The sequence below is a fragment of the Physeter macrocephalus genome, chromosome 4, assembly GCF_002837175.3.
Source record: "Physeter macrocephalus isolate SW-GA chromosome 4, ASM283717v5, whole genome shotgun sequence".
NCBI classification, from domain to species: domain Eukaryota; kingdom Metazoa; phylum Chordata; class Mammalia; order Artiodactyla; family Physeteridae; genus Physeter; species Physeter macrocephalus.
This window is the reverse complement of record NC_041217.1, coordinates 117,213,309-117,232,237: the sequence shown is the minus strand read 5'-3', so window position 1 is coordinate 117,232,237 and position 18,929 is coordinate 117,213,309. Positions and strand designations below refer to the sequence as shown.

Genomic DNA, 18,929 nt, shown 5'->3' with positions numbered 1-18,929 from the left:
AAGACAAAGTATGGAATATCTAATTTTGCAATCTCATAATCAGGACATTCATTTCAGGCTAATATTTTGAAGAAATGAGATAATTCAATAGATTTTGATTTATGGAAATTTCACCCTACTTAAAAGTGGAGAAAAAAATGTCTCAGGAACAATCTGCCATTAACAAGCATGACAAATGACATAGATGGCCAAGTGGTATTCTTTGATATTAGAAAGTAACTGTACTTGAAAATAACTTTATAATTGAATAGGGTACATTAGGAAAATATGATTCAGAACCAATATTATAGTAATTAGATAAAAGAAGTATAAATGAAATAACTGCAGGAAGAATATTTCCATAGAGATTATAAATGAGATTCTGGTGGAGCAGAAAGGTCTTTAATTGTAATTTAGTGTGTACTATAGCATTATCAGCTCAGTGTGTTACTTCATCATATAAAAGAATATCTGATAATTTTCCCTAATAAGCACATGACAGCTCTTCATATTCCTTCATTACAGCTGATTAAGTGTAAAAACACTAGATATTCCTTTGTTAGAAAAAGAGTTCAAATCTTTTTAGAAAGACAGCACAAAGCAGTTGCATTTCTATAGCATGTGATCCCAAAAGACTACTATTTCGCAAGTCCGGGGAATTTTAAGTGGCACTTTAAAGAAATGATCACCTTAGTTTCTTTAGTCCTCCACTTTTTATTCTCCCCATTTTTACCCATTAAATCTTTTTCTGTAGAGTCACATCCCCCTATATTTCAGCCTGTGGCTTGTGATTTCTACTACATCACACAAAAGAAAGCCAAAGTTGTAGGGAAGTCCCTGCCACTGAGAAAAGCCCTCTTAGTGTTTCCTACAACTCAAAAGCATAGGGACATGAGTGTGATTCTTGGATCAGGAATCTGGGGGTATAAGGAAGCTGTCATTCTCCTCCTGGGCTCCACATCATTCCAGTTATTCACTCTCCCAGTTTAAGTCTAGAACAACCTGCCATCTCAAGGTCACAGCCTTGGTGAACACAAGGTCTAACTTGAGACAAGTCACTGCCTTCTCTTCCCCTCCCCCATTCAGTCAGCTCTGCTCTGTCCCACCTCCTTCAGTCCGAAAGGTCTTATGAATTTATAGCCCTGGTGAAAAACAAGGGGGATTGTTAATACCTATGTAGGCTGGAAGCTCCAGAATTTTCTAATTACAGTAAGTCCTCTGCATATGAACAAGTTCCGTTCTGAGAGTGTGTTCGTAAGTCCAATTTGTTCGTAAGTCCAACAAAGTTAGCCTAGGTACCCAACTAACACAATCGGCTATATAGTGCTGTACTGTAATAGATTTATAATACTTTTCACACAAGTAATACGTAAAAAAACAAACACAAAAAATTTAAAAAAGATTTTAACCTTACAGTACAGTACCTTGAAAAGTACAGTAGTACAGCACAACAGCTGCATACAGGAGCTGCCATCGAGTGAACAGGCAAGAAGAGTTACTGACTGGAGGAGGGACAGGAGGTGGGAGATGGTAGAGCTGAAGGATCATCAGCAACAGGAGATGGAGGGCAAGCTGCAATTTCACTCATGCCTGATGTTGATGGCACACGTTCCGTTCACTTGCTGGATTCAATTCTATCTACCCTCTTGAAAAAAAAATCCAGTGATGTCGGGGTAGTAGCTCTTTTTTCCTCATCATAGATGACATCCTGGGCTTGTAATAAAGATACTGTACTACTGTACTCTATACAGTACTGTACAGTAAAGTACACGAAAGCACAACCACTTGTAGAGGATGCACGCATGTGACTATGTATGCCAGACACGTGAACTAACTTATGTGATTGGACATGCGAACGCACGTTCACATCTTTGAAAGTTCGCAACTTGAAAGTTCATACGTAAGGGACTTAACTGTACTTCCCTGACTACTGATGATGGCTCCTACACAAGAGCCAGTAGCAGTGTTGGAAGGATATCAGTTGTTTTGCGTGTGCTAAAAAGCACTGGGAGTAATGGTTGAATTATTTATTTCATTTGCTCCAACCTAGCAACCAAGAGGGGAGGAAGGGATCTTGATGTATCAAGACACCAGACTAGATAACTTTTTATGATGTTCTCTCCTTTAGTCCTCGAAATAGCACAGGAAGATAGAGCTTCCCATGCTTGCTTTCTAGATAAGAAATCAAGGTTCAAAGAACAGCAATAACCTGCCTCAGGTCATTTAGCTGGTGAATAATAGAAACTAGCAAGATACAAATCCATGCTATTTCCATCTTGAGAATTTTTTAAATGTACTTCCTGGGCTATTACTGGATCTGGATACAATGGAATGGAAAATAAAAGTGAATAAAGGAATTAAGAACTAGAAAGTTGAAGCCACGAACTCAGGAATGACTAAATTACCCATTCCTGTCAGGTATGTGACAAAACAAAAGACATCTTAAAATGCCTTTTTTGGTTGTTATTCCTTATGTGAAATGGAAATAATGCAAACTGCTTAACAAAAACTCTTCCTTTTCAAAGAGGGGTGCTATGCAGTGCAAGTAGAAAAGCTTTCCTGCGACTCTTTTATTCACATCACATACGGTGCTATGGCTGGGCAAAGTCAGACAGTCTGACCTTGGGGATAAGGTGTTTGAAACTGGCTAATGAGGCATGCCACAAGCACTGAAAAAAAAAAAGTAAATGCAGCAACCCCCGAAGAATTGAAATTAATATCCACAGCAGCATAGCATGGTGGACCGAGTCATCCTCAGAAGTCAAATTAGACCTTGATGTTGTGTCTCCACGATTACCCTTAGACTTGGTGTGTGGTTAGGGCTCAATACAGATGTTTGAATGGGCAAATGAATGAATGTTGGAACCCACCGATTTATTCCTTAAATTCTGTCCATTTTTGGTCTTTTAATAAAAATTTTCACAGGGCTTGGACTGTTCTGAGGTAAAATAAAGCAAATGCTCAATTAAACGTAAGCATCCCTGTGTCCCTCTTCCTCTGGTCATTAGCCCATTCCCAAATAAATGTACTCCTTCTAAGGAAAGACATTCAGTCAAGATGTTGGTGTTAATTAGTCTAGTTGAAGGCAAGCTTCTACCCTAAAATCATTTGGTCGATCAATTGATCAATTGATAGATAAAGACAACTGTGTTTATTCACATTTAGTAAGATCTTCGTTATCCACCCTGCTTGGAGAAAAAAGAATACTTATAGCTAGTCAGGTATTCTAGTTAATAAAGAGTCGACACACGAGGATTGTCATCTTACAAGAAATTGAGTGGTAATAATTCGCACTTAAACATTGAAACATTGATCATCATCTATGACTATGTAGAAGTCCCTTGAGAATCCACCATGATGGAGCACTGACATCATTTATCATATTATCATGGAATATGGTGGTATTAGTAACAGATTTCTATCTGCTAAAGTTCCAGCTTTAGCAGACAGAGAGAGAGAGAAAGAGAGAGAGTTTACCAAATGGAGAGAGAGTGTGTGTGTTTATAGTCAGCCTTGTTCCAGAAAAGGTTTAAGATGGAGTGGATATAATGATTATTTTACCAGCTTGTAGACTTAACTGTTGTTCCTTCCAGGAAGATCTCCAACACTTGGCTCAGCACTGGCTGGTTCACAATGACGATTGCCCTGGAGCTCTGTGACAGGATTGATGTTTATGGCATGGTGCCCCCAGACTTCTGCAGGTAGGATTTATTCTGCAAATGTAATTCATCAGCAGTGTTGTGCAGTGTTTATAAATATCTGATTCCAACTATCAACCATGAAACATGTCTTACTGTCTTCTTGAAGCAATTAATTAACATGTCCCAAGTCCTGGTTCTAGAAACAACAAACAGCATTTAATTATGTGATATAAAATATTGAAAGTTTTTGTTTGTACTGCTGGAGAATTAATCCATCTTGTGGGCTTCATTTATCCTCTGAATATTTATCAACCAAAAGTAATGCAGTAATTGGCATAATATTAACAATGAACAAGAATTAAGAAATATTAGTTTTGGGGACTTCCCTGGTGGCACAGTGGTTAAGAATCCGCCTGCCAATGCAGGGACAAGGGTTCAATCCCTGGGCTGGGAAGATCCCACATGCCACAGAGAACTAAGCCTGTGAGCCACAACTACTGAGCCTGAGCTCTAAAGCCTGTGAGTCACAACTACTGCAGCCTGTGTGCCTAGAGCCCGTGCTCCGCAACAAGGGAAGCCACCGTGATGAGCAGCCCGCGCACTGTAATGAAGAGTAGCCCCCGCTCACCACAACTAGAGAAAGCCCATGCACAGCAACAAAGACCCAACGCAGCCCAAGATAAATAAATAAATTAATTCATTAATTTAAAAAAAGAAATATTAGTTTTATTCTCATTTGAAAGGAATGTGGTAATTTTTAATGAATTAAAGAGGGCAATTTCTTTGACGGTAAGGCCTGTTTTCCAAAATTAAAATATTCCTCTTAGTCTCTTTCCCTTTCCACATCAGTAGCCTCGGTTCGTGTTTCTAAGACCAAAAGCACAGGCATAATTATTTTGATGTAATAATAATTTCTATTGCTACCTTAAGTTACCTCCTGGCATGTGCCCAGGTAGAGTTCGGTGTGTACTAACAGACACACTGAGAAATATTCAGGGCCTGATTTGGGGAAGGCCGATTGAAATTCACCTGTACCCTAAAGGAGTGATGCCAATAAAATCAGAAAGTTACCTAGTTTTCAGGCATGCCTGGTGACCTGCACATGCCCTCAGTCATGATCTTCAAATGGTAAGATCTGGGGTGGGAGGGCATTTTAAACTTGTTCATTAAAATTTATGCTTGCTTATACCTTTATGTGTTTTAAACCTAACAACTTCTCAAAGGCCGTGAGCCTTTAGGCAAAGTCTACCATTTGGAGGTTTGATGCAAGAATGATGACGCATACTTAATTGTGCCATTATCACTTTGCCACTTTTCTCCCACCCTTTTGAACCCAAAGACCACACAGCAGCAGTACTAGTTTATATATAAGAGTCAAGTCACAGGGGAGAAGGAAAGGGGTGGACAGAGCAGGCCTTTGAAATCTGCCTGCACTCATGCATCCCCAGGGAAGACATAATGTAGTAAGGAAGGGGGTGGAGTCTGGACGCACAGGTTCAAAGCCCAGCCCTGCCACTTACTAACCTAGTGCGACCTTGAGTAGGTCGCTCATTCTCTCTGTGTCTCAGCTTCCTCGCCATTAGAAGTGGATGTGATGATGATAACAGGCTCTGCCTCAGAGGATTGGAGGTGGATTAAATAAGTGAATACATGTAAAGTGCTTGGAACAGCGCCTCGTACATGGCCAGAGTGAGCTTGGATCCTCACCCAGTTCCTCATCACTTAATGCACTGGCCTTGTTTTCCCCTTTAACAACCTCTGTGCAAAAAAAGTAGGTAAAGATGGTGTAAAAAAGCAAACTGCCTCCTCAAACCAACAGGCTAACAAAGGCAGTGGCAGTGGCCCCTTTGGGCATGCAAATAGCCATCAAAGCTGATGGTTAGACGGCAGATATAATTATGTAATATTGCCATTAGAGCACCGGAGAAAAAGAGCATGAATAAATTGAAATGTTAATGACTTAAAGTGTTCAAGGAAATATTGCACTTATTACGGAAAACAAATGAAAGGCAAGTTAACCAGTCATTTCTCTTACTCAGAGTTAGTTCATCACGGCTTGGTGCACTTAGGATGGGAACAATTTACACAATGACACTAGCAAGGAAGTCAAGATACTGTCTGTGCACCGTATGTTGGCAGCCGCTCTGAATTTCTGTTCCTCAGCCACCATCCCAAAGGTTCAGCAGTTGTTCTCATGAGATGCTTTCGGCAAGAACTCCTCAGAAGGATCCCTAACCCCAGTGTCCGATCAGAGAAAGTGAAGAAGTGTGCTGGGTGTCCTCTGGTGCAGAGGGCTAGGCTGGTGACAGGCATCCTCTTCAGTCCTGATGCCTGTTTAGGAAGGATGAGAAGGGAAAGTGCAGGAGCAGCACAGATGGATTCCCAGGTTCCTTTCATCTTCACGTCCAGGACACAGGGCTGAACCACCAGGCACCCAGTTCCTACTGGTGACCTTGAATCTTGCTGTCCTCATCTGCAAAATGGGCATAAGAAAATAATAATAAAAGCAAACAGGTCATGGTGAGGATTAAATGAGATCATGGCTGTAGAACGTTTGACACAGTGCCCAGCACACAGTTAGTGCTCAGGAAAGATTATTAATAACATTAGTATTACTAATACTTTAATATTATACATAAAATATATAAAATAATTATTAATATTATCCTAAGCCCTTGAGAATTGCCCTGAAAGGTACCAAGAATTCTGGGGGGGGTTCAAAGAACAGGCCACAGCTCTTGCTTCCTGGAGGCTTACGATAAGCCTTACCCACACAGAAATCTAACAAGCACAGCAAAGCCACTTGGAGTCAAAATGACTCTTGCAAACAGTATCACCACCAGAAAATGAAAAAGCAGCTTATAAGTTAATCTGGCTACTAGTCTGATCATTCCCCCTTTGTCTTGATTTTGAAAGAAGCTAAGAACTCTAAGGCCAGCAGGGTACATGTGTCATGAGCTGTAGGACTTAGGGAGATAAGATATCACCGGGGCCATAAGTGGTAGGGAAGCTTTTGTGAGACGACAGACCTCACGCTGGTTGAGTCCACCAGAATATAAACACCTCGAGGGCACAGACTTTTGTGTGTTGGGATCACTGTTGGAGCTCTGGTGCACAGGACAGTAGATCAGTACCGTCCTGGCCTATAGCAGATGCTCCATACATACCGAGCAAATGAATGGCCCTGTCCTCTCTCTCTCGTGCTGTAGTCAAAGGGTGTTTATATGACCGAAAATGAGCCATATTTCTCAAGGTCAGAAGCTGTGTGACCTTGAGAAAGTTATTCAACCTCACTGAGCCTTAGTTACCGTGGGCAGGTTACTTAATGACCGTCTCAGAAGCCGTAGTTTCCATGTCTGCAGATGATGATGACATTAGTACTTACATCACGGGGTTATATGATAATTCCATGACATAATAGATGAGGAATGCTTGGCACAGTGCTGGCGTACGTTAAGCATGGATAAATTTATGAGGAGAAAGGGCTCACTCATCTGCAGGTGTGCACCCATGAGCACATTTTAAGGAGCTGTCTGGTGAGCACTAATGAACAGTGCTTGGTTGGCAGGGAGGGCCAACGACATGAAAGGCTCCCATGTGAATTGGATCTCACTTTCCCTCCAGCTCCTTGCAGGACACCCCACGGGCTGCTCACAGCAGACCCCCCCTTCTGTGGCTTTATGCCCAGTTTCTCACTGGAATGAAGGGTTAGGCACATGGGGCCAGAGTTCAGCAAACCAAAGGAGACCCAACTGCTCTTTTTGGGTAAATTAACCTTTCCAGACTTTGAGATACAATTAGGACCCTCAAAAGAAGTCATTTAACTAAACAAATCACAGAGACTTTGATTCATTCACCTAACTTGTGTTGGGCACTTAGGGACATAATCAAAGATGAATGAGACAGGGTTCCTGCCTTCGGCCTCCTGCGTGTCACTTGGACACAATTCAGTCATAAGGGACAGAAGGTTCCCAAGTTTCCTGTGGGAGAAAATATTCACGTTCTGCCTGTCAGTAGTCTCTGACCCGCAGGGCTTTATTGAAACATCCAGCTCTGGCGTTCTCCTGACCTGATCCGGTGGAACAAGGGCAAGGAGCTAAGATGAAAGAACACTGCTCCCTCCTGCCCCGCTTCATTGGCAGCAGACGAACTTCTCTCTGTTTTACCTATGGGCTCTCATATCACAAAGGGCCCCATGGCAAATAAGAACACTGACAGCCTTGATGACCTGTGGTCTAAGATACGGTCATGCCGCTTTCCAATCTAAATCACACTCTCACACACTTTTAAGGAGAAAAGAGTCATCACCTTCTCCTTGCCAAGGAAACCAAGGCACAGAAGGACCAAACACTGGACTACTTCTGCAGTCATTTCCATCATTTAGCGTGGCAGTGACCCAAAGGGAATGTCAGCTGCTATATATGCTGGGACATATAGGGAGGTGGGGTAGGACAGGGGGTAGGGGACTAAATTATATCCTGGGAGCGGACAGCTGAGCAATCCGTGAGTGCCTGACTTCTAAGACGTGTGGGCGGGTTCACTCCTACAAGCCTGGAGCTGTCATTTTCCATCCAGCTCTCCTGGAGGTCTGGCCTTCTCATCCCTCCCACGCAAAGGGCCTGACTTACTTCCAGGAATCATTCATTGGCAAGAAGATTTCCAGTAGCCTCTAAACTACTAAGCACGTGGACTCCTTAGGGAGACGAATAACCCCACGTTCATATTTAAAACCACAAATGGAAACAGTGAATGTATAAGTGGCCATGGTGGCAGATGAAGGACATGTTATTTGAAACCTGGCAGAATCTAACACTGACTAAAAGTCATGTGACTGGCGTGCAACCGTTTCCTCCTTAATCTGGTGCTGCAGTAGCCACCTGACCGCTCTCTCTGACTCTGGTCTTTCTTTTTCCTCTCCAAACACCACTGTGCTGTTGGATAAACCGCAAGTCTGACTCTATCACTTAAACCCCTCCGTAGGTCCCCACAGCTTTTAGAAGAAAGTTCACACTCCCTAGCTTAGCACACAAGCCCTCAGGACCTGACCTCTGCAGCCACCTTAGTCTCATCCCCTCTACTCACAGACTTGTTTTAGCCATACTGAGGAACTTAAGAAGGAGCTCACCCTGCACACACCTGTCCCTTTGCCCTCATCTCGGAACATCCATCCCCTCCTTCTTAACCTGGCTGATCACTACCGATTCTTCACCGTAATATTAATGGCTGACATTTTTTCTGCACGTACCACATGCTGGTGCTGTGCTGAGTACAAGTACAGGTGCCATTTCATGGAAACTTTATGATAATCCCAGGAGCTAAACCTTATTATTATCGCCATTTTACATATGAAGCTTGAGGACATTAAACAGCTGGCCAAAGTCGCGGGGCAGGTAAGTGACGGAGCTGGGATATGAATTCAGGTCTTCAGGGCTCAAGAGCCAAAACTCTTAACCCCTCCCTCCACTGCTTTGGAGGTCCTCCTCCTCCAAGCTTTCCTTGCCTTCCTATCTGAGTCAGACCCCACCTGGGCCCCTACTGGGGCCTCTGCCACCTCCCCCTCTGCCTCAGCTCACTGAGTGACATGTCCATCTCCTTCATCAGCCTGTAATCTCCTCAAGGGAAGGGGTCCCATCTCAAGCCAGGTTTGTGTCTCTAGCTCTTGCCATTGTGTCTGGCACGTAGTATGTATTCAGTATTGATTAACTCAATGAATAAATAAAAACCTTCCTTTCGTTGACGGTCTTTAGGAGACTGATTCTATATTTATTCCAAGATCAAAAGTGCCAGGTGAGTGAAGAGTATAATTAGACAGTGGCAAGTTCTGATTTCGAGGGTCCAGAGAAGTCACTGGTGGCCGCCTGTATCATTCCCAGCCAAGGCCAGCACTGGGTCCTCAGGCATGAGGCATCAGTCTCCATCCTGCCTCTATCACTGGACTCCGGGCTCATCAGTGTTCAGAAAGCCAGAGAAAATTAATGTTGTGTCACACCAGAGACAGCCTCAAAATATATTATTATGGGGACATAGACCTTTAAATCATGCTGTATCCATATGGGAAGCCAAATCCATTCTCTCTAGATGGACTATAAATTGACATGGAAAAGCTCTGTTATCATTGCTTTCCAAACTAAGTGATGGTGAGTATTTTTAATCTCATTGTAAATTATTTGTGATAATAATGGGCCAAGCATTTAAATTCTATCTAACAGTCTTATTTCTGGTCATACTTAACACATTACCAAGTTTACAACTCTCTGTTACCCATCATTTCTTGAGTATTAATTAGCAGAGTAACGACTCAGAGTGATCACTCTCATGGAACTAAATTAATATCTTATCCATAATGTGAAGGACATCTCAAAGGTATCGTGAATATCAGAGAGTTGATTCTGCTAGAGTTATTAGCTAGTGAACATTAATAAAGCTGCCAGCATAACAGGGCAAGTTCCTACTTGGCAGCAGTCCACCCTGTAGAATCAGATGCTTACAGAGGACGGGTATGGAATATAATGTATCCACGTGGTTCACATTTTATGAAGTGAGCTTAAAATACATTGTTGTACTTTTTTTTTCATAGATGCTTAACTTTGCCATAATTTCTTCTTCTATCTTTGCTATAATTTGACCAACTTACTGGTCACTGGGTGTTTTCGTTACCTTCCTCTCTCCCATGGGTACAGTGCATCTGTTATGAGATGTTATGGCACCACCTGAGGTGCCTGAGTGGTTGGGTGTGGCTATGGGGTTCAGGCGACTCACTTGGACCTTTGACCCATGACGGGTGGACAGCTGCAGGCTCTCGGCATTTTTTGTGCCCCAGAAACACAAGTATTATTTCACTGGCTTCCAAGGTGTGTGGCCGTTTCCTCCCAAAAGAGGCTGTAAAAACAAAAAATGGAGGCAACAGAATAAAGGCGGTTCATGGGGCCTCCCAGGCCTGAAGCAGCTGTGTAGGAAGGCCTGTTAGGGCAACATTTTCTTCTGAATGCTCCATAATGTCCCCAAGGCCCCCAGTGCAAGCCAATTTCAGAACAACCGAGGTATTTGACAGCTACTGATTCAGCACTATTCCTCAAACAGTTCCTGACTACCTGCTATATGGTACTGTATACCATGCCAAGAATAAAAGTGTGTTTGGGGAGAGTATCTGAGAGCTCTAACGAGAGGCAAAAGCACCATTCTTTCATCGGGATCTTTGTAGCCTTCTAGATCGTCCAGCCTAAACTGGGAGATCAGGGTCAACCTAGATCATACCCAGAAATGGAAATATCCACCCTTACCTGTTAATGATACACGGTTTCTTCCCAATTGCACAGCTTAGCTTTAGAAGATTTAAAATGGCACGCTACCAGCTCCTGCTGCCATTGATAGGGTATCAGTGGGCAGACTTGTAAATGAGCATGAGGCCTGTGCTTCGCAGCCCGACCGCTTCACAGTGCCCACCAGGCACGGGGCACCTCTGGAGGTGGGTGCTTGGGAGAATGCAGCAAGGACAGAGTGGCTCTCAACCATGTGGTGCCAACCCAGTGGGAACCTGGGGTGCCATTAGTGCAGACAGCCACCTGGTGGCACAGGAATTTTTCCAAGACACAGAGCCTCACTCTTTTTTTTTTTTTTTTTGCGGTACGCGGGCCTCTCACTGTTGTGACCTCTCCCGTTGCGGAGCACAGGCTCCGGACGCGCAGGCTCAGCGGCCATGGCTCACGGGCCCAGCCGCTCCGCGGCATGTGGGATCTTCCCGGACCGGGGCACGAACCCGTGTCCCCCGCATCGGCAGGTGGACTCCCAACCACTGCGCCACCAGGGAAGCCCGACAGAGCCTCACTCTTAAGAGTACAGCTTTGGTTCAGATCTGGGCCCTGCAACTTCTTCAATTTCTCTGGGTATGAGTTTTCTCATTTGTGAAACAGAGGTAATAACAGTACCTCTCTCACTGGGGCGACGGGAGGATTAAATGTTAGTCTATGTGGAGTACTGAGCACTATGTGAGTCAAGTCTAGAATCTTGGCTGGCCCATGAGTGAGGCTGTGTGCTTAAACCAGGCACAGGACTCTCACCCTGGGTGCCGGATTCTCACCCTGGGTGCCGGATGCTCACCCATCACATGGAGTAGTGATACTTAACCTTAGATGCCTGATGGAGAATAAAAGAGATAATATAAACTAAGCACTGAGGCTTAGCAGGTATTTAACTAAATCAGCCTTCTTAAACCTGGCTGCATATTAGAATCTCCTACAGAACTTTATAACATTATTACCTTTTTAAATTTTTTTGTTTCGAAAAAGTTTTAGACTTACAGAAAAAGTTGCAAAAATTGTACAGAGATTTCCTGTATACCCTTCACCCAGCTTCCCCTAATGTTACCATTTTGGTCCAATTATCAAAACGAAGAAATTAACACCAGTACAATACTCTTAAATAAATTTCAAACTTTATCCACATTTCACCATTTTTCCTACTGATGTCATTTTTCTCCTGCAGAACCCAATCCAGGATCCCTTTGCATTTTCTTATCATGTCTCATTAGTCTCCTCCAGTCTGTGACAGTTCCTCAGTCTTTCCTTATCTTTCATGACTCCGACACATTTGAAGAATTCTGGTCATTGTAGGATGTCCATCACTTTGGATTTGCGTGATAGTTTCTAATTATTAGATTGAGGCTATGTATTACTGAGAAGGATACCACAGAAGCAATAGCATTTCATATCAAGAGGTACATGATGTCAAAATGTCTTATTACTGGCGATGTTAACCTTGGTCGCTTGGTGAAGGTGGTGCCTGCCAGGTTTACTCATTGTAAAGTTACAATTTTTCCCTCTATCATTAATAAATACATCGGGGGGACTTTATGCAAATAACCTATTTCTCCTCATGTTTTTCCTCTCTCATATTCCATTCATCTGTGCATCTTGCCTGCAACAATTACTGCATTGTTCTAATGGTGATTTTCTATTCCCTCATTCTTTCTAGATTATTAATTGGAATTATTCTGTATTTCATTTATTTATTTATTCAGTAATTTATTGAAATCATCATGGACTCATGGATATTTATTCTGTTTTATTTTATGGGACTTATAATCTAGTACTGCCATTATTTATTTTGATACTCAAACCTAAGGCACTTTTTAAAATACCTATGCCTGGGACCCTCTCCAAATCAATTAAACCAGACTCTGTGGAGGTGGAACATAGGCAGTGGTATTTCTTTAATACCTGTGCACTACATGGTAGTTCTTTCATTCTCCCCACCTGCTTTCTCTATAGAGAAAAAACAATCCTTCTTCACATTATTCTGCAGGATTTGCTCCCCCACTGGCCCCTGGAGGGCTGATGAGAGGCTGCTGCCACTTAGGAAACTGGCTCTGTGATTATCATGCCCGCACAGCCCACACCCCTGCACCTTCACTCCCTGAGCATCCCCTGACCCCAGACAGCAACCTGAGCTCCAGAATCCTCTCTTGTACAGTAGTAGCCTCCTGATGTGGAAAGTCTGCTGATTTTTATTGCTGTTTTCATTTGGATCAGGTGGAGGGAAAAAAAAAAACTATGGCAGCCTTTAGAAAGTCAGGCTTGGGAAAAAAGGCTTAAGGAATTATAAGCTTGAACTTTCTGAAGGAAGGGCTTTCTGAACGGCACAGGGGATGACACCTGATGGCAGGCTGACAACCTACAGGAGAGCTGTTCCTGCAGTTGCTTTGGCTCTGCCTTCTAAGTCCCATCAAGCCCTTTTCTGCCATTTGGACAAAGTTTTAAAGCATGGAGACAACCCTCAGTTATTTGGACACCTTTGAAACCATAAGAACCAAATATGTAGATTTAATTCTCCCTTTAGGAGATCAGTGTGGAGCCAGATACATTTTCATTCAAGGAGATGGTCTTCCTGAATAAGGAAATTGATCCTATAGCATCCTTTATCTGGTTTCCAATTTCCCTCTATGCCTAGGTGCCAAATCAATCTCATGATATTTTTAGAAACCTAATTGCCTCTTTAGTCAGATTGATGTCAATAATATGTCCAAAACTTAGATGAATCAGATTTAAAACCTGATCCGTACTGGAATAAAAGCTTAACCCCAAGTTTACCGTGGCAACATGAATTTAGCACGGTTCCCCAAATCATGCCATATGAATCTGGGGAGACTTGTCTCACAGATTTCTATTTCTCTTTTTATAATTTTTTTTTTCATAGTGGTCCGTTCCAACTTGAATTTTTCCTACCATGCACTTTCTATATTGAAAACACCTTCTATTAAAATTTTAAGGGGTTTCAATTTCTAGGGTAAGTAAATAAGCAAACTCTATAATAACTGGACAGGACGGGATCTGATGTCTCACTATAGAACATAGAGATACTTCTGAGACAGGCATAACAGAGATGCAAACTATTAACTCAGCACAGCATCCAACCCAGGATGAGGAATGTTTAAATGCTGCATGACAAAAGTAAATCTCTCTTCCTGGAAGAACTTTAACCTCAGAGGAGAGGAAGCTCAAAGGTTTATTGTCTTCAGAGCCATGAACTCTGACACACCTCTTGATAAAAGACTTCGATCCCTGACCCCAGAAAAGTTGCTACTCTAAAAGCCATTTGTGTATTGATCTCCTCTGAAGAAAACGAATAGGTATCTAGCAGGATGAGCATCTCTGGGAAACCAAGTTACTGTACTTAGAGTAGAGTTGAGTGCTGGGAGGGGGACCCCAGGGCATCAAGCGCTGTAAGGTAGTTTGCAAGAAGCTGGGACACTTTTTAAGAGAAGCGCTAAGAAGAGCCCAAGAAGAGCTTAGTCTTGCAACAAGGCCACTTGGTGAGTGTAGGTCAAGGTAGGAAGGTTTATCTGCTGGGATATCTTGACTGCTCTTATCATTTAGACTTCAAGACAGAAGAGGTGGGGTGGACTGGCCTAGAATGGAACCCAGTCTGAGACCAGACCTCTTTGGGGGTGAGATATTTTAGTAACCTTACATCAGGGTGCTCACCACCACCACATGTTAATGCTGTTCACATTACCTTGAAGAAATGAGCCAGTGTTTCTCCTTTGAGGCTGAGACAGGGATATAGAGACCGAAAAATGTGGGGACTCTTGGGCTACACAGCAGGGGTTGAAGATTTGGACTTTTTCAATGCAGAGACTAGGTTTGAGTACATTGTCTAAAACAGCAAGAGAAAAATGGTGGCGTCGTGCCTGCCGAGTCTCTCCCGAGCGATCATCCACTTTCCATACCTGGAGGAGGAATTGTCTTTAGAGGCTTGCCGTTTAGCTGCTAACTCCATATAAATTTCTTTCAACAACAGAACGTCAAAAAATAGTTATTGAGCACCTGCTAAGAACAAGACAAAGGCCTGCTCTCATGAACAGACAATAAGCAAGTAAACAACAACAGCAGTTTCAGAGAATGATTAATGCCACAAGGAAAATAAATGCAAGAGAGATAGAGAGAAGGGGCAGGCATCAGGTAAGCCCTCTCCGGGGAGGATACATTTGAATCGATCCCCAGCAGTGAGAAGGAGTGAGCTGGTGGGAGAACGTTCCAGGCAGGTGACTGCCCTCAAGAGCCAAGGCCTCAGGCTAGGGACCAGCTTGGTCGAGATGACCACCAGAGAGGCCAGTAAGGCGGGAGCATAGCAGACAAGGTCAAGTGGGTTAGGAGAAGGCTCTGGAGAGGAGCCAGATCATGGAACACCCTGTAGGCCACGTTTAATCTTGCTGTTTGATAATGATGGTCGCTGAGTATGTCACAGCCTCAGATCCTCTTCACATGCATATTGCTTAAACATCAGCAAAACCGTTTGGTGAATTCATTTAATTTAAAAGTATGGTTTGTGCTTATCAGCTTATTAAAGATAACATCTTACCTAAATCTGTGAAAGGAATTTTTTTTTTTTTTTTTGCTTTAATCAGTTATCTCGTTTTCCTCCTACAGGGATCCCAACCACCCTTCAGTACCTTATCACTATTACGAACCTTTTGGACCTGATGAATGTACGATGTACCTCTCCCATGAGCGAGGACGGAAGGGTAGTCATCACCGCTTTATCACAGAGAAACGAGTCTTTAAGAACTGGGCACGGACATTCAATATTCACTTTTTTCAACCAGACTGGAAACCAGAATCACTTGCTATAAGTCATCCTGAGAATAAACCTGTGTTCTGAGGAATGTGTGTGGCCAAATGGAAATCCAAGAACCCACTGTATCAGACATCAGGCCACTGAACTTCCTGAAACACCAGACATGAAAGAGGAACAGAATTGGTCGCCGGGGTAGCTTCAGTTCTCAAGAAGTACCATGTACAGGTGCCTCTGAGGCGTGACTACACAGCAGTGCAGTTGGTTTGTAAGGGAAAATTCCAGAATGAATACATCCTAATGAGTGTCGTCCTTTTCAAAAGGGGTTACCATAGGGGCTGAACTCTCATTTAAATGATGTTGCCATGGCTAAAAACATTTTGGATCTCTTTAAGTATTGCCTTCGAAACTGAGACATTAGGAACTCAACATTAGTTGTATTCCTTTGTAGAAATACCACGTCAAAAGTCATTTTTCTATCAGATTGTATCCTAACCTGAATCTTTGTCATTTGTTGGACTCTGTATGTGTGATTTGTAAAAAACAGCCTGAAAGTGTGGACATGATTTCTGAAGAGTATATCTTCACTGACTTTCATAAGCAAATGCCCAATATTTATTTATTGAGAGTTTTTTAGTGTGTTCTAGCCAGTGTTTCTATAGATTATGATTATGTGGTAATTTATCCTTCCTAATTCTTCAATCCTGAATGATGGTTGGAAAAGGCCCAGAACTGGGAGATGAGTTGCGGTGTCCCCAGTGCTCACCGTTAGCATGCGACGGTATTTGGCTTGCAAAGGTTGCGTTGCATTTTTTGAACCCTCAGGCTTCAAGAACAGCTATGACATTTTCCAATATGCAGAAATGCTCCAAATGACAACATTGAAAACCAAAACCTGCGTCGTTCAAACAAAAAAGATACCAACAAGAGAAACTTAAAGACAGTTTGCTTTAGTAATAATTGATGTAGGTTACTTCACTAAAGCCCCAGTTTCCTCTTCTGCAGAATGATGTCACTGTACCAGCAGACCTCTTAAGTTTCATTCCAGATCTAAAATTCTCTCAACGAGCCTCTTGTTGACCCACATGAGGACTTTGCACTTGGAATGATGGGGCTCCCACAGTAGCAGGAGCCTTATTTTAGGGGGCCTTTTATATCCCCCTACTACCTATCCCCCTCTTGTGGTTAAAAACATACCTTCTCCATGGAACCCATTGGCCAAAATCCATCCCCTGCTTCTCTGGTGCTTCTTGCTTCTTGCACCAGAGAGAGAGAGAGAGAGAGAACTTCCATGCTATTCTGAGGGCAGGGGGGATCTTTCATGCTATTCCCTGACTACAAGAGCAAGGACCTGCATTTCTGTGAGTTTGTGCGGAGAAGAGAATACAAGGAGATTCCCCATCATAAGACTCATTTATCCTATGAACTATTCAGATTCACTTACTGCAAATCTTACATTATATTCACTGCCATTCCCTCGTCTTCAGAAGTATAAAGGACTTATTTTTATTCCGAGCCAAGATCAGCTAGTGTGACAGATTTTCATTTACGCACGTAATATTGTTCAAAAATAGCCTTTAAAAAAATACCAATGTTTTCTTTACACATGGCTTAGGAGGCATTAATTTCTCTAATGCCAAATTTGAAGGCACCAGCAAATACTATGTATGGAGACTGACATTGTTTTACAAAACATGACCTGGTTTGAGATTAAAGAATGTTTCTCACATTACCACCTCTTTTCCCTTTCCTTAATTAGTACTGAGATTCCATTCCTTTGCATTAACTAGTACTATTAATTATATGGAGTACTGTTATTGAGATGCAAACACAGTTCCGATATTTATTTAGCAAAAATAAAGTTGGTATTATTGTGGTGCGGCGTGACCTGTAAAAAGCCACAATGGAAATGTCTGTCCAAAACATACTGGAATGTGTCCTTTAAATTGTCTCAGTTTTTTAAAGAAACAATAGGATTCTATTCCAGCACAATCTCTTCTACAGCATGGACTCTGGACAAACAGTACTTTATGAACTTATAAAAAATCATAAGAATTTTACATAAATGATTCATAGGCCACCTTTCCCATCACTTGAAGAGATTATATTGCTCAGATGTAAGTAGCTCCTTTAACAAGTTTTATTTTTAAGGCATACTGGGACATGCAAAGATGTAGCTATATTACCTAATCTAATAATATCTCAAATGTCTGTATTATCCTCAGGTTTTAGGGGTTTTGCTTTTGTTTTGTTTTTTAAGATCATATGATAGCTCCATCTTTTTTGTAACTTTTCTCTCTCAGATACTCAAAAGAGTGTAAAGCAAAGGAATTCTGAAATTCCTGGCTTCATTGGGAAATATTTTAAATCTACATGTGGCTAGGATATGTATGTGAATTTATATTTTTAAAACTATGGTATAAATATGTAAGAAATTATCACTTGGACAGCGGTTTTATTACAGCATTTAAAGAAAATACCTAGAACTCTGATAGACTGTGCTGCTGGAACTGGCTGTGGGCAACTGAATTCTTCTCTTGCCAATATCATTTCATGACTATCGGTCTTAACACGATGCAACACCATTAAAATCAACTCTGATATAAAAGACTACAACCATGTTTACAGACCCCAGTGATTTCAGTATCCAACTGTGTTTGGAGCCTACATCATACTCATGTTACATACCTTTCTCCTCTCTCCCCAGCTGTGTCATCAGCTTCCTCTCAGCTTTTAAGACCCCAGTAACACAAAGCTATGGCTGGCCCATCCTCGGTGTCTGTTATTTCAACACAAGAACATTTGGCAGAGGCCATAGCCATTATGAGCAACGATACAGGAATGCACAGGCAAAATCAATCACTTCAAATGGCCCATAAAAGGAGGAATCTTACCTGTAATATTCTCCAGTAAATATTCACCCAAGAAAGCATACATTAAAAGAACATTAAGAGGTAAATATTCAGTGTGCTGCGTGGGGACTTCGCTGTGTGATTTCCATTACGGTTAATGGGTATTTGATAACTAAGTCCCTGTGCTTCACTAACCCTGGTATGTGCTCCTAAGGGCTAGACATAAAACCAGAGCAATGCAGGAACTTCCAAGGTCCTAAGATTGCAGAGTTAGAGCTTTTCTCCAAAAAATAAATGAAAGCAAAACACAAAGTACTGTACTTAAAAGAGAAATATCTGTGAGGTCTCTTGGAACCCTTAGGTTCCTACCAGATATGTGTATCAGATT

General features: G+C 42.2%; 1 protein-coding gene across 2 annotated transcripts in view; it reads left to right on the top strand.

Annotated features, from left to right (window-relative positions):
• ST6GALNAC5 (ST6 N-acetylgalactosaminide alpha-2,6-sialyltransferase 5) overlaps window positions 1-16,303 on the top strand; it is a 169,337-nt gene extending 153,034 nt beyond the window's left edge. Inside the window, exons 4-5 of one of the 2 annotated variants that reach the window (XM_007112201.2) lie at window positions 3,573-3,680; window positions 15,545-16,303. In XM_007112201.2, coding sequence (XP_007112263.2) covers window positions 3,573-3,680; window positions 15,545-15,776 — 340 coding nt within the window. In that variant the 3' untranslated portion in view covers window positions 15,777-16,303. Of the gene's footprint in view, window positions 1-3,572; window positions 3,681-15,544 lie in introns of those variants that run through there. The other variant, XM_024119878.2, reaches the window with a different exon arrangement.
• Window positions 16,304-18,929: the final 2,626 nt, after the last annotated feature.